This window comes from Narcine bancroftii, chromosome 8 (genome assembly GCF_036971445.1).
Source record: "Narcine bancroftii isolate sNarBan1 chromosome 8, sNarBan1.hap1, whole genome shotgun sequence".
NCBI lineage: Eukaryota > Metazoa > Chordata > Chondrichthyes > Torpediniformes > Narcinidae > Narcine > Narcine bancroftii.
The window spans coordinates 51394198-51408803 of NC_091476.1; the positions used below are offsets into that span (position 1 = coordinate 51394198).

The window sequence follows — 14606 nt, forward strand, 5'->3', positions numbered from 1 at the left end:
TACCCCTCTTGATATGAAGGCCAACATACCATTTGCTTTTTTAACCGCCTGCTGTACCTGCATGCTCGCCTTCAGAGACTGGTGTACAAGTAACCCTAGGTCTCTCTGCACTTCCCCATCTCTTAATCTATTGCCATTCATATAGTAATCTGCCTCCAGTTTGAATTACCAAAGTGGATAACCTCACCATTTATCCATATTGTAGTGCATTTGCCATGTATCTGCCCAGTCCTGAATGGTGGTGAGTGCCCAATCCTGAATGGTGGTGAGTGCCCAATCCTGAATGGTGGTGAATGAGAATGTGTAGGTGCCAGTGATGCACTTCCTGCAGTTACATGGGAAGGTGCCAGTTTGGTGATTGGAGGGGAGGGATAAGTGGGCGAATTATGGAGGGAGCGGTCCTTACGGAGGGGAGGATAGAAGAAGATGCGCCTAATAGTGTGATCATGCATGCAGCAAAAATTACGGACAAAAATATGTTGGGTGCAGAGGCTAGTGGGTAGGTAAGGAGAAGGGGAGTCATGTGTTTGTTACATCTGTGGGCAGAAGGGGGGCTTGAGCAGATGAGTGAGAAATGGAGGAGATGCAGATAAGAACGGAGTGGATCGTATGTTTGTGGAAGAAGGCAGTCATTTCAAATGATCTGGGCTGGAAGACCATCTTGTGAACAAATGCAGTGGAAATGGAGAAATTGCGAGAAGGGAGTAGAAAGTAATCCAGGTAGTTGTGGAGTAAGTGGATTTGTAAAAATATGTCTATGGAAAGCTTGTCTTCCGAGATGGAGACAGAGAAAGGAAGAAAATGTTACGGAGCTGGACTAGGTGAATTTGAGATCAGGTTGGAAGTTAGCAGCACAAAGAATGAAGTTGATGAGTTCATCGGGGTGCATGAGATAGCCCTGATATAGTCAATGTGAAAGTGAAGGGTTGAGGAGTCATGCCTGTAGGCATGGATTACTCTACAAATAAACAAGGAACAAGTTAAATTGTTGTGTTTTTTGATATAAAGCAATGAAACCTGGTTTATAGCAATGCTTCATTGTTAATGTGTGGAGATGGTGTCTTGTAGAAGTAGGGAACATCAGAAATGACACCCTTTATAGTACTGGAGGGCTGGTAGAGGGTCCAGCCTAGGTAATTTATGGAGAGCCAATTGCTCAGTGCCAGCAAGGTCTAATCAATTACAATCCAGTATCCCAAGGCCAAGTTAAAGATACTTAAAGGAACCAGTGGTGCACTATTCACCTAAGAGGAGGATACCTGAGAAGAAAAATGGAAACGGGAATGGGAATCTGTCAAAGAGCTTGATTGATATTGATGATCCTGAGCAAGTTTTGGGATTAAAATCAATGGGGTTACGAGCTGATTTAGACATCATTTTATGTCCGATTGGGGGAAGAGAGGTCGCTGAAGTCGTCTGCCACCTGTTGGGGGGGGGGGGGGGGGGGGGTTATTTTTGTCCACATCCAGCTAAGTGGGGAGTTACTACTTTGTAGTGCTGTTTTGTTTAGAGATCATTTATCAAGGGAAGCTTTAAGATTAAATCTTTTTTGAATTATTAGAAGGGATAGGAAGGACCTCGCTGCCACGTCCCAGCTTGCTTGGCCACGGCACACGAACCATGGGTGTAAAGGGTGGGGCCAGTACTGCGCACACTGCACTCCACCTATAAGCTCCTTTGCGCAGGCCCGAGGACAGGTCCACGTCCTCCCCCTCCACGTCCTCCCCCTCCACGTCCTCCCCCTCCACGTCCTCCCCCTCCACGCCTCCCCTCCACCCCTCCCCCACGTCCTCCCCCTCCACGTCCTCCCCCTCCACGTCCTCCCCCCTCCACGTCCTCCCCCTCCACGTCCTCCCCCTCCACGTCCTCCCCCTCCACGTCCTCCCCCTCCACGTCCTCCCCCTCCACGTCCTCCCCCTCCACGTCCTCCCCCTCCACGTCCTCCCCCTCCACGTCCTCCCCCTCCACGTCCTCCCCCTCCACGTCCTCCCCCTCCACGTCCTCCCCCTCCACGTCCTCCCCCTCCACGTCCTCCCCCTCCACGTCCTCCCCCTCCACGTCCTCCCCCTCCACGTCCTCCCCCCTCCACGTCCTCCCCCTCCACGTCCTCCCCCTCCACGTCCTCCCCCTCCACGTCCTCACCCCTCCACGTCCTCCCCCTCCACGTCCCCCTCCACGTCCTCCCCCTCCACGTCCTCCCCCCTCCACGTCCTCCCCCTCCACGTCCTCCCCCTCCACGTCCCTCCCCCTCCACGTCCTCCCCTCCACGTCCTCCCCCTCCACGTCCTCCCCCTCCACGTCCTCCCCCTCCACGTCCTCCCCCTCCACGTCCTCCCCCTCCACGTCCTCCCCCTCCACGTCCTCCCCCTCCACGTCCTCCCCCTCCACGTCCTCCCCCTCCACGTCCTCCCCCTCCACGTCCTCCCCCTCCACGTCCTCCCCTCAAAAGATGCTCACAAACTCAAGCTAGCATGCTGGAACATCAGAACCATGCTAGAAAAGGCTGACAGCCACTGACCTGAAAGTTGATCTGCCCTCATTGCACATGAACTCCTCAGAAGGGATAGAAAGTTGAGGGTTTTTTGTATTTGTTGTTTGAGTTTCACTTTGATAATAATGTCTAATGTAAACTATGCAATGTTTAATGTTCAGGGTTTAAGTAATCCGATTAAGAGAAAACTTGTTTTAGCTTATATAAAAAAAATATGAAAGTTGACATTGCTTTTTTGCAGGGGACTCATTTAACCGAAACAGAACATTTGAGATAGAAGAGGGATTGGGTTGGACATGTATCTTTATCTTCCTTTAATTCAAAAGCAAGAGGATTGGCAATTTTGATTCATAAGAAAATACCATTTGAACTTGTTTAATTGTTGGAATCAGTTGGTCATATTTTAATGATTAATTGTAAATTGTTTGCTGAGCCAGTCTTTATTGAATGTGTATGCACCTAATGTTGATGATGAACAGTTTGTGTCTGAAGCTTTCTTAACTTTAGGTCAAGCTAAGGAGAATATTTTGATTGGGGGAGACTTCATTTGTGTGTTAGATGCATTATTAGATACATTTCTGAAAGTTGTGAAAAAATTGAAAGCTGCAGTTCAATTGGTTTCCTTGATGAAAGATCTGAATTTGATAGAGGTCTGGAGAAGATTAAATCCTACTGAGAAAGATTTTTCATTTTATTCTTCACGTCATGATTCATTTTCTAGGATTGACTTTTTTAGCATCAGCACATTTGCAAGCACGTTTCACTCAAGCTGAATATAAGAGTAGGATCATTTCTGACCATTCTTTGCTATTTATTTCTTGTCTGGGGCCAGAAGTTAATCAATTTTTCGCTGGAGGTTTAATATAATGTTATTGAAAAAACTGGAATTTGTAAAATTTATTAAGGATCAAATTGCTATTTATTTAGATTTGAATAAGAATACAGTCAGGAGTAATTTTATTGTATGGGATGCTTTAAAGACATTTCTACGTGGTCAAATCATTAGTTATGCATCAAAGGAAAAGAAGAAATTTCTGGTAGAGTTTCAGTTGTTGGAAAAACAAATAGCAGAGTTGGAAAAGGAATTTCTAAAATATATATTGCAAACTGACCAATTTGAACGTTTGATTCAAAGATCTAAGCAATGTTATTACGAGTTAGGGGACAGAGCACATAAAGTCTTGGCATGGCAATTGAAAACTGAACAAGTTTCAAGGATTATTAATGTTGTGAGGAAGGACAATTCAGTTACTTTTAAACTTTAAGAAATTAATGACCAATTTTTGTCATTTTATCAGAAATTATATGCTTCTGAGGGAGTGCGAGATGATGGTTGTATTGAAGCGTTTTTGTCAGAGTTAAATTTACCAATATTGAAGGAGGATGTGAGAAAGTTGGATTTTCCTTTTACGGATTTAGAAATAAAGGATGTTATTCAACAAATGCCTAATTGGAAGTCACCAGGAGATGATGGGTTTACTGCTGAATTTTATAAACTTTTTTATGATGATCTGTCCTCTGTATTCATAGATGTTCTTAATCAGGTAACTCAGGAACAAGCTTTACCAGACTCATGTTTGAATGCAATAACGACAGTTATACCAAAAAAAAAGACGAAGACCCGTTGAAGGTTTCTTCTTATTGACCAATTTCTTTATTAAATGTGGATTATAAAATAATAGTGAAATTATTAGCAAAGTATTTACCACAATTAATACATTCTGACCAGGCTGGTTTTATTAAAGATAGGTATGCTTTGGATAATATTCTTAGTGGTTTCATTGATCAATGCTTCAGATCAGCAACCCAACCTACCAATGGTAGTATCATTAGATGCTGGAAAAGCTTTTGATAGGGTCGAATGGAATTTTTTATTTAAAGTTTTGGAGAAATATAAATTTGGACCCTTATTTATTGGTTGGGTGAAGGCATTATATAATAATCCTGTAGCAAGGGTGACGAAAAATGGTCAAACTTCATTTTTTAAAATTAACTCGTTGAACTCGTCAAGGTTGTCCTTTGTCGCCAGCCCTATTTGCGTTGGTCATTGAACCGTTAGCTCAGGCTATCAGGCAGAATGAGAACATTACAGATATAAGGATTGGACAGGATGAATATAAGATTAATTTTTTGCTGATGATTTGATATGTTTAACTAATCTGGATCAATCTTTAATTTATTTGCAAAATTGTTTAGAATTATATGGTAAATTATCTGGATATAAAGTGAATTGGGATAAAAATGAGATACTACCAATTTCTGAAGGAAATTACGATCAATCTAGACAAATTGGTAAATTTCGATGGACTGACAAAATTAAGTATTAGGGATAATAATTGATGTAAATTTTCAATCATTGTATAATTTAAATTATGTACCATTAATGAGAAAGATTAAAGCAGATTTGATTAAATGGAAAGATTTACCTTTAACTTTAATAGGTCGAGTAAATTGTATAAAGATGAATATTTTTTCCGTGAATTCAATATTTGTTTCAATCAATTCCTTGTTCTCTTCTGAAATCCTTTTTTCAAGATTTAAATAGTTCGAGAATTTTTATGGAAAGGAAAATTAGCAAGAGTAGTGATGCATAAATTGACCTGGCAATATGCTTTGGGAGGTTTGCAATTGCCTAATTTTTAAAATTATTATGAAGCAGCTCAATTAAGATTTATTAATCGTATGTTAGATATTTCGAACCCTCTAAGTTGGGCTAGGGTGGAATTGGCTGCGATATTGGAACCTTGTCCCCATCAGTTTGTATTTAAATGGAATATTGTTTTATTACAGAAATGTAATGTACAAATTTTGAAACATTTATTAGAAATTTGGACTAAAAGGAATTTATTAATAGGATCAAAAGGTAGTTTATCAGTTCAAACCCCAATATATTAAAATAAATTGATTCCTTTTTCATTGAATAATAGAGTTTTAGAAGATTGATGGATTAAAGGAATAAAAAGATTGCAGGATTGTTTCGAAGAAGGGAAATTTTTTATCATTTCATCAGCTTAAAGAGAAATGTGGGATTTTAGAGAATTCTCTGTTTATCATCAAATTAGAGCATTAGTGAAAGATGATTTTGGAAGAGAAATGAAAATTTCTGTTAACTAAATTTGAATTTATGGTTTCATATTTTTCAGATAAGGGTTTTATATCAGAAATGTCTGCATTATTACAAGATACAATGGTTAAAAAATTTAGATACATCTAGGATTAAATGGGAGCATGATTTAAGTTGTGAGATTAGTCAGTTGGATTGGGAAAATATGTGTTACGATGGGTTGACTAAATCAAAAAATGTAAGATATAGTATGGTTAATTATAATTTTTTGCATCAGTTATATTTAACCCCTGAAAGATTGGAAACATGGATTTAGTAATTTAGATCTGTGTTTTAGGTGTGGATATGTGTTGGAATATTTCTACCTTCTGTTTGGTTTGTGATAAAGTTCATCCTTTTCTGGTTTAAAATTAGGGTTTTTCTTCAAAATTTGTTTAAAATTTAATTTCCTTTAGATGTGAGTGGGGCAAAAAGTTTAGAACCACTGCTCTAGACCCAGTTATTACTGAAATATTTTGCTTGAGAAAAATTGTTATTGGTCCATTTTCTTTGGAGCTATTAAACCGTGCACATAACGAGTCAATTCGGTATGATTTAAACAGTGGTTTTCAAATGTTTTCTTTCCACTCACATACCACCATAAGTAATCTCTTACTAATCACAGAGTACCCCTGGTGGCATGTGAGTGGAAACAAAACGTTTGAAAACCACTGCTTTAGATCTTTAGATCAACTGGTTTGTTCAGCTTTACCTCATCTCCCATCCTATCCTTAACCTCTTTCTTTGTCAAATTAGTATAATTTAAATTATCAGAATGCACCATGGGGCAATAAAAAGTATAAAAAGATATTAACAGTTACAGTTAATGAAATGTTGCAAATAGAGATTTTGGTGGTCCTGAAGTATATGGAAAAGATAGTATGGGGAGATGCAAGAGCCTGATGGGTGTTGCAGTGGGGGAGCTATTCTTGAACGTAGAATTTTGGGGCAGCGTGGTTGGCATAGTGATTAGTGCAACGCCTTTCCAGCGCCAGCGATCAGGACCAGGGTTCAAATCCCGCACTGCCTGTAAGGAGTTTGTACATTCTCTCCTTGTCTGTGTGGGTTTCCCCATGGGCTCTGGTTTCCTCCTACCCTTCAAAAAAAACCTACAAGGGGTGTAGGTCAATTGGGTATAAATTGGGCAGCATGGACTCATGGGCCAAAATGGCCTGTTACCAGTTGTATGTCTAAATTTAAAAAAATTCAAAACTGCCAAACTTCAGGTGCCTGCATATTCTGTCGGAAAGTAGCAGTGAGAAGGGAGCACGACCAGAGTAATGGGGATCCATATATTAGTTGCCTTCTTGAGACAGCATCTCAGTAAGATGTCTTCACTGCATAAGAAATCAATGGCTGTGATGGACTTGGCTAGGTTTACTATGTTTGGCAGTCTTCTGCATTTGTTGTATTTATAACAAAGTGACCAAAAGATACAGGTCCTGTCTCATCTGTTTTGGGGCTGTCTGGTCTCTTTTTTTGATGTGGAGCAGTGACGTTTTAATGTGCGGTTGAAATATTTTTCTTTCCCACAAGTGTCAATTTTAGTGTTTGCAACCTTCTGTATGTAAATTGTTATCTCTGCTAACAGGCACTGCAAAGTTTCACTGTGGTTTCTTTTTAATTGAAAAGTTTAAAAGATTAGTTTTGGTATAAATAGGATGTCTCACTTCTCTTTTGTGGCTTTTCAAAGTGTTTCCAAACAGTAATGTGCTTTAGAAGTGAAGGCACCATTGAAAAATTGCATTTCATTGCTATGGACTTCATTAGCAGGGATTTATACTGAAATATCAACCTTTGAAGTTAAACACAGGTTTACAAATTGTTTCCTCACAATAAAGTCAAGATTCAGGCATAGGTTGTGTAGTGATTTGTAATATACATGCAGAAAAGAGTGCATTGTGTATGATCTACTAAATGCACTGTAGGTAGGTAAATGTCTTCTGGAACAGAAAAAAAAGGAGATGGTAAAGGAGTTTATATCTTGATTTTGAAGGGGTTTTTTAAAGCTTTTTTCCATTGTTACTTATTCTGAATTCTGGAACTTGCTACCAGAAAGATTTGTTTGCATTATTGAAACTTTTTTTGCCTTCAAATACAAATGTGAACATTTATCTATCCTTTTATATTTATCATCTCTTTTTCAGTCTGGTATCTGACATAAGTTTGAAAAAGAGAAACAATGCATTTTTTCTGGTCCGATATAGTAATTTAGTTCATGATATTGGTGTTTTTTTATTTTGTGGCTGTAGCAATTAAAAATTTTGGTTCATGTACTTGTGCATATGGCAATAATCTCTCATATTATTATCAATAGCACCGCTGGAGTACCTTCACTAGAAGAACTATAAGGGCTTAAAAATTGGCAACGCTTGTGCAGATCATGGATAGCAGAGACATGTGCTACTCCACAGGGTCCAACTGCCAGTGGCCCCATACAGGCTTTAAATGGCCTTTTAAAGGAGCCAGCTGTATTTTTAATTAAAATCCTTCAATTGCAGAGTTTGTGCCCGAGATGCTGTACAGCAGTGGTTCTCAACCTTTTTCTCTCCACTCACATACCACTTTAAGTAACCCCTATGCCATAAATACTCTGTGATTAGTAAGGGATTGCTTAAAATGGTATGTGAGTGGGAAGGGAAGGTTGAGAATCACTACTCTAGACCTAATTGTTACGGAAATATTTTACTTGAAAAAAATTGTCATTGGCCCATTTCCTTTGGAGTTATGAAACTGTGCACATAACGAGTCAATTAGGGATGATTAAAACAGTGGTTTTCAAACTTTTTCTTTCCACCCACATACCACCTTAAGCAATCCTTTACTAATCACAGAGCACCTATGGCATAAGGATGACTTAAAGTGATATGTGAGTGGAAACAAAAAGGTTGAGAACCACTGCTCTACAGTGATTATGAATGATTGCAGATTCTGGGGGAGCAGTGGACTGGTACAGGGCACCAGAAATGGGGAGAACACCCCCTGCCCCCCAAGTTGAGAAGGGAAAGCAGAGGAGACAACACTGCAAGACAGTGGACCAGCAAGGGCCCAGCGGCTGAAGGATCCACATTGGGTGCTGGGAGTCAGCGACTTGTGGTTAAGGATTTGCACAGGCTGCGTACTGCTGATGGCTTACAGCCAAAGGACCCATAAAAGCTGCAGGCTACTGGAGACTGGCTTATGGGAGCCAGGTATCAGAACCAAGATTTCTGAGGGTGCTGAGGACAAGAATGGCTCCCAAAGGGCCTTGGGCACTGAAGGCTTCCTGATAGTATCGAAGATTTGGATCTGGAGCTTGGGCTGCTAATGGACCAAACAGGTCTGTGTGATTGCAGAGGCTATGGGAGCACTGAAGATGAATCCACGGACACTCAGTGTCTCTGAAGTGACTCTCTTTTGCTACTCTGACTCTCATTACAAGGGCCGCTGGACAATAATAATTGTGTCTCTGTCTGCCTGGTGGCAGGTGGAAAGAAATTTGTGTCAAAATATTACTTTTTCTGTATCATTATATTTCAACAAAGGAATTTTTAACCTTAAGAAAGCGGCTCAATTTCACCTTATTAAGGGCATTTGGGAATTGGCAATAATACTGAACTTGCGAGTAATGTAATATGAGGAAAAAACTTCTATGGAGTTAATTTTATGCTTTATCTAATTTTTGGAACACGAATGTTCTAAAGAAAGCTGCAGCCTTTTTTTTAATCGAGCTAAGTTCCCCGAAATTGTTATTGTGTGTCCTTCGCAACTTCACTTACATCCAAGTTTCAACTCTTGCAGGTCCTTGACCAATCAGAGGAAGAAGACCAACAGAAGAACAGGCTGAAAAGTGAACCCTTGAAAACTGGTGAAGAGGAGAGCAGTTTAAAATCAAATGGGGTGGCATTTGTTTCAGCCGAAGCTGATCCACTCAGTAACATTACTGGGCTCTTGAACATTGATCAGGCATTATGTGCAAAGCCAAAGAATTTGACAGAGCAATTTAGTTCAAATGTCAAGATTGAGGAAACAGAGGTACTGTCAGAAAATCAAACTGTTCTGCCATCTTCAGAAACTTTTTCAGAGGTGCCATTAAATGTTGGGGAGGCAGCAACAACCGAAGGAAATCTATTGTGTCTGGATAAATCCACTGTGGACTACAATTCACTCTCTCAAGAGCCATCAAATAAAAGTGAGGCATTCAAAAGAGACAAAGCAGACATTTTGGAACATGTTTCAGGGGATCGCTTTGTCCTGGAAGATGTATGTATAGCTGAGCAGTTACAACTACCAAAACCATCAAGACAATTGAATGTGGAACCTGACCTAGTAGCTAGCACAAAGAAACCTACTCCAATAAGACCACCTCCACCAGGATCAAGTGTTCCTCCACCACGACCACCACCACCTGTACGACCTGCTCCCCCTCCTCGAAAGAAGAAAAGTGAAACTGCTTTAGATGTGCCTGATCCTTTAAGCCTTGAAGGTGAGTGGAGCCGCTGTGCCCTTTTTAAAGGAGAAATAAAACAAACAAATTGATGCTCTCCTTGGAAATAGAAAATAGAAATGGTGCTAACATAATGCACAATTTATTTTCATGATCAAATTCAGAATGTTTTATGGAATATTTTTGTACAGGACTATTTATCCTATTGCGCTTATTATATAGTCTTTGTTTTGTAGCAAATCTTAACAAATGCTGCTCCTTTGCCATTTGTCTGGGGAGGTTTGAAATGGGTGCAGAGCAAGTTTAACCACAACTTTTATCATCTTTGAAACTATGAGATGAGCTTAGATTGAAGAGTTCATGCTATTCATGATCCCAAAAACCCAGGTAATGTTAGCATCTGATGAGACTGGCTTTCAATGCCTTTGTACTGAACTTATTATCTTGTTTTAATTGCTGACTATGTTAAACTTGCAAAAAATCTGTGGGTTTTAAGGTGTACAGTTGTTAAGAAAGTTGAATATTATTTATGTTAGGTATCCACTTCAGTTTTACTAAATTAATAAGGACATGCACACAACGGACCATTCTGATGCGTCTTATCAATAATGTGTTTTGAGCTTTCTTGTCCTATCCTTTTAAAGGAATTATGCCTATGTGGGAGATTTGCATGACTGCAGTGTCCGTACTGTAACTTTGCCTTTTTTGCTGGAATGAAACGGAAGTCAGCTATGATTGTAGTAAAATCACAAAACTGCTGGAGGAACTCTGGGTCTCGCAGCACCTATGGGAGGTAAAGATGTACAATTAACGCTTCAGACTTGAGCATTTCAAGGTATGAGTAAAACACAGGCAGGCGCTAGAATAAATAGGCTGGGGAGAAGTGAAGGAAGGGCAGGGGAGGAGCACTAAAGGTGATAATTGGACATGGCAAGGTATGAGTAAAACACAGGCAGGCGCTAGAATAAATAGGCTGGGGAGAGGTGATGAAGGAAGGGCAGGGGAGGAGCAATAAAGGTGATAATTGGACATGGCAAGGTATGAATAAAACACAGGCAGGCGCTAGAATAAATAGGCTAGGGAGAGGTGAAAGAAGGGCAGGGGAGGAGCAATAAAGGTGATAATTGGACATGGCAAGGTATGAGTAAAACAGGCAGGCTCTAGAATAAATAGGCTGGGGAGAGGTGAAAGAAGGGCAGGGGAGGAGCACTAAAGGTGATAATTGGACATGGATAGGAGGACAGGAGAAGAAAAGGGTGAGAGTTGATTGCAGGAAGGGGTAGCTATATGAATGCAGAGCTGGAGGAAAGGAGACAGAAGGACAGGGAAAGAGAGAGACAGAGCTTCAGGTAAGGAGAAATGGGGATGGGAGAAGGCAGAGACTAGGGTAGGGCTAATGGAAAGTGGAGAAGTCAGTGTTAATGCCATCCAGTTGGAGAATGCTCAGGCATAATATGAGATGTGTTTCCTCCAAATTGTGGGTGATCTCAGTCTGGCAGTTCATAAGACCTTGGACAGACATTGGTGTGAGGAATTGAAATGGATGGCCACTGGGAGACCCACGCAGTTGTGGCATATAGAGCTATGGTGCTGGACAAAGCAACTTTCCCAATCTACATCCAGCCTCTCTGATGAAGGGGAGACCACAATAGGAGCACCAGATGCAGTAAGTGATCACTGCAGATTCACAAATGGGTGGTGAGGGAGGAGGTGTGGGTGCAAGCACTTCCTGAAGCCACATGGGTAAGTGCCAAGGGGTGATCGATGAGAAAGGAGTAGTTGATGAAGGAGTCAAAGAGGGTGTAGTCCCTGCAGAAAGAGAAGAGGGGAAGATCTGACTGGTGGTGGGATCACATAGTTGGTGGCAGAAACAGTGGAGGACGATATGTTGGATGTGCAAGGTAGTGGGGTGGTAGGTGAGGACAAGATGAATCCTGTCCTTGTTGCACGTGGGGACAGAAGGGGCCAGGGCAGATGTGCAGGATATGTGGGTAAGGGCTAAACTGATGGTAGTTGGAGAATATGTCAGATAATTTGGCATGTAAGACCTCAACCTGGGAGCAAATGTGACTGAGAATAGACTTCTTACAGTGGACAGGATGTGAAGAGGTAGTCAAGGTACCTGCGGGAGTTGATGGGTTTATAGAAAATGTCTGTCAAACGTTTGTCTCCAAAGATGGAGACAGAAAGAGGCAAACATTGCTAGAGAGGGACCAAGTGAATTTAAGGTCAGGGTGGAAGTTGGCAGCAGTGGATAAAGTAGATGAGTTCATCATGGTGCATGAGACAACACCAAAGTTTTCATCAGTGAAGCAGAGGAAGAGTTGAGGAGCCAACAAAAAGTCAGGTATCACTGAGGCCTTTGTGGGTACCCTTTTAACCTAGAGAAAGTAGGATGAATCAAAGGAGAGGTTCTGCCAGCCAGAGGAGGGAGGAAGTGGAGAGGGAACTGGATGAGTCTGATGTTGAAGAAGAAACAAAGGGCCTTGAACCCTTTGGTATAGCGGATGGAGGCATATGGTGATTGGTGTAGTTAATGGTGAAGATGCGGTAGTCGTGTTCAAGGAACTGGATGCTTTTGAACCAGTGGAGGGTATTTAAAGTATCGGAAATGTAGGTGGGGAGGGACTGAACCAGGGAGACAAAATGGAGTAGAGGTAAGTGGTGACCAGTTTGGGGGGCAGGAGCATGTAGAAACGATGGGTTTCCTGGGGCAATTAGGTTTGGATCTTGGGTTGGTGGTAGAACTGGGCAAAAGTGGGGTTGGGAAACAATGGAGTTGGAGGCTGTGAAAGGAAGGTGACTGGAAGTGATGTCTTCTGTGATGGTGTGAGATGATGGTTTAAGTTTTGGTAGTGTTCTGTTGAGAGTTGTTGTCTAGTCAGGATTGTAGTCATTGGAGTACAGAAGGATGAGGGGAGACTTTAGAGAAGCATTTTGAATGTTGAAAAGCCTGGACAGAGTTTCCCATTTGAGGGTATTCTAGAACAAGAGGGCATAACTTAAGGATAAAAGGGCATCAATTTAAAACAGAGACACAGAAAAACTTCTTTTGTCAGAGAGTCGTTACTGCAAAACAGCGAATTTGGTTACATGTTCATGACAAATTCTGACAAAGATCTTTGTACCCTCACTAGTGATAGAACTGGTCTTGTAGGTCTGGGGAGTGGCTAATGTACACTTGTTCAAGAAAGAAAACAAGGATAATCCAGAAATGTATTGGCCAGTAAACCTCACATCAGTAGGGAAGCTATTGGAAAGGATATTTGGGGACAAGACTTATGCACATTTGGAAGATTAGAACAGTCCGTGTGGCTTTGTGAGGAGCAGATCATGACTTACTGATTTGATTGAGTTATTTGAGATAGTGACATAGATGAGGGTAAAGCTGTGGATGTTGTATGCATGGACCTTAGTAAGGTGTTTGGCAAGGTCCCTCACAATATGCTGATTCAGAAGATGCTGATGCTTCGGGTAGTTTTGATACGATATTAGGTTGTTCATAAAAGAGGGTAGTGGTGGAAAGCTGTTATTTGGGCTGGAGGCCTGTTTGTAATATACAATACAAATTGGGGGGGGAAAGCCGATAGGTGGGTTAGTAAGTTTGCAGATGATGAAGGTTGGAAGAGTTGTGGACACTAGATATTTCTGAAAGAATATAGCAAGATTTTGATCAGTTACAGATATGGACAGAGAAATTGCAGATGGGGCTTAATCCGGACAAGTGTGAGATGTTTCGCTTTGGGAGAATGAATGCAAGTGGCATGTGTGGACTTCATGGCAGGGGTTCAAAAAATTCTTAATTTGCAGAGGTCACAAAAGTGGATAGGGTGGTAAAGATGTGATATTCATTGGGTAAGAGTGAGTATAAAAATAAGGCAGTCACGTTGAAGCCACATAAAATTATGGATAAGCAGTACTTGGAATACAGTGTACAATTCTGATCATCCCATTACAGGAAGTGGATGATTTGGAATGGAAAGAGAAGAGGTTTACTAGGATGTTGCCTGATTTAGAGGGGGAGATTGGACAAAAGGGGGAGATTGGACAAACCTTGGTTGCTTTTCCTCAAGTGTAGGAGGTTGAGCAGAAACCTGATAGTTTATGTATTTATGCAGTGATAAAATGGACAGTTAGAATCTTTTCTCCAGGGTAAAAGTCACAAACCAGAAGGTATGTGTTTAAGGTAAAGAGGGGGGAGATGTGTAGGGTAAATATTTTACAGAATCAAAGGTTCCTTTTCTTGTGTAATAATACATTAAAAATGTACCGTGTTTTCACTTATATGAACATCCACATAACACACACACAATGCGCAGAAAATCATAAATTGTGTAAAAATATTTTAGTATAAAGCACACATGCATATACCCTGTGGGTGTCATTTTCTAAATACCGACTGACATGCAATTTGCACTTAAATGGGACACGAGACCAAGTACAGTATCTGCCACAGTTAATCTCCCGCAATTAACACCCAATCAACAAACGCCCATTACATAGATGATATCCTGCTGCAACACATTAACAAGCTTTGGAGAGGAATTGATTAAATAGATGAAAGATAGGTTTCAGAGTTAAGCAGG

At 41.0% G+C, this 14606-nt stretch overlaps 1 protein-coding gene across 2 annotated transcripts in view; it reads left to right on the forward strand.

Annotated features, from left to right (window-relative positions):
- wdr44 (WD repeat domain 44) overlaps nucleotides 1-14606 on the forward strand; it is a 126691-nt gene that overhangs the window by 48123 nt on the left and 63962 nt on the right. For both annotated transcript variants that reach the window (XM_069893690.1, XM_069893691.1), the window contains exon 3: nucleotides 9375-10059. In XM_069893690.1, coding sequence (XP_069749791.1) covers nucleotides 9375-10059 — 685 coding nt within the window. The remainder of the gene's footprint in view (nucleotides 1-9374; nucleotides 10060-14606) is intronic.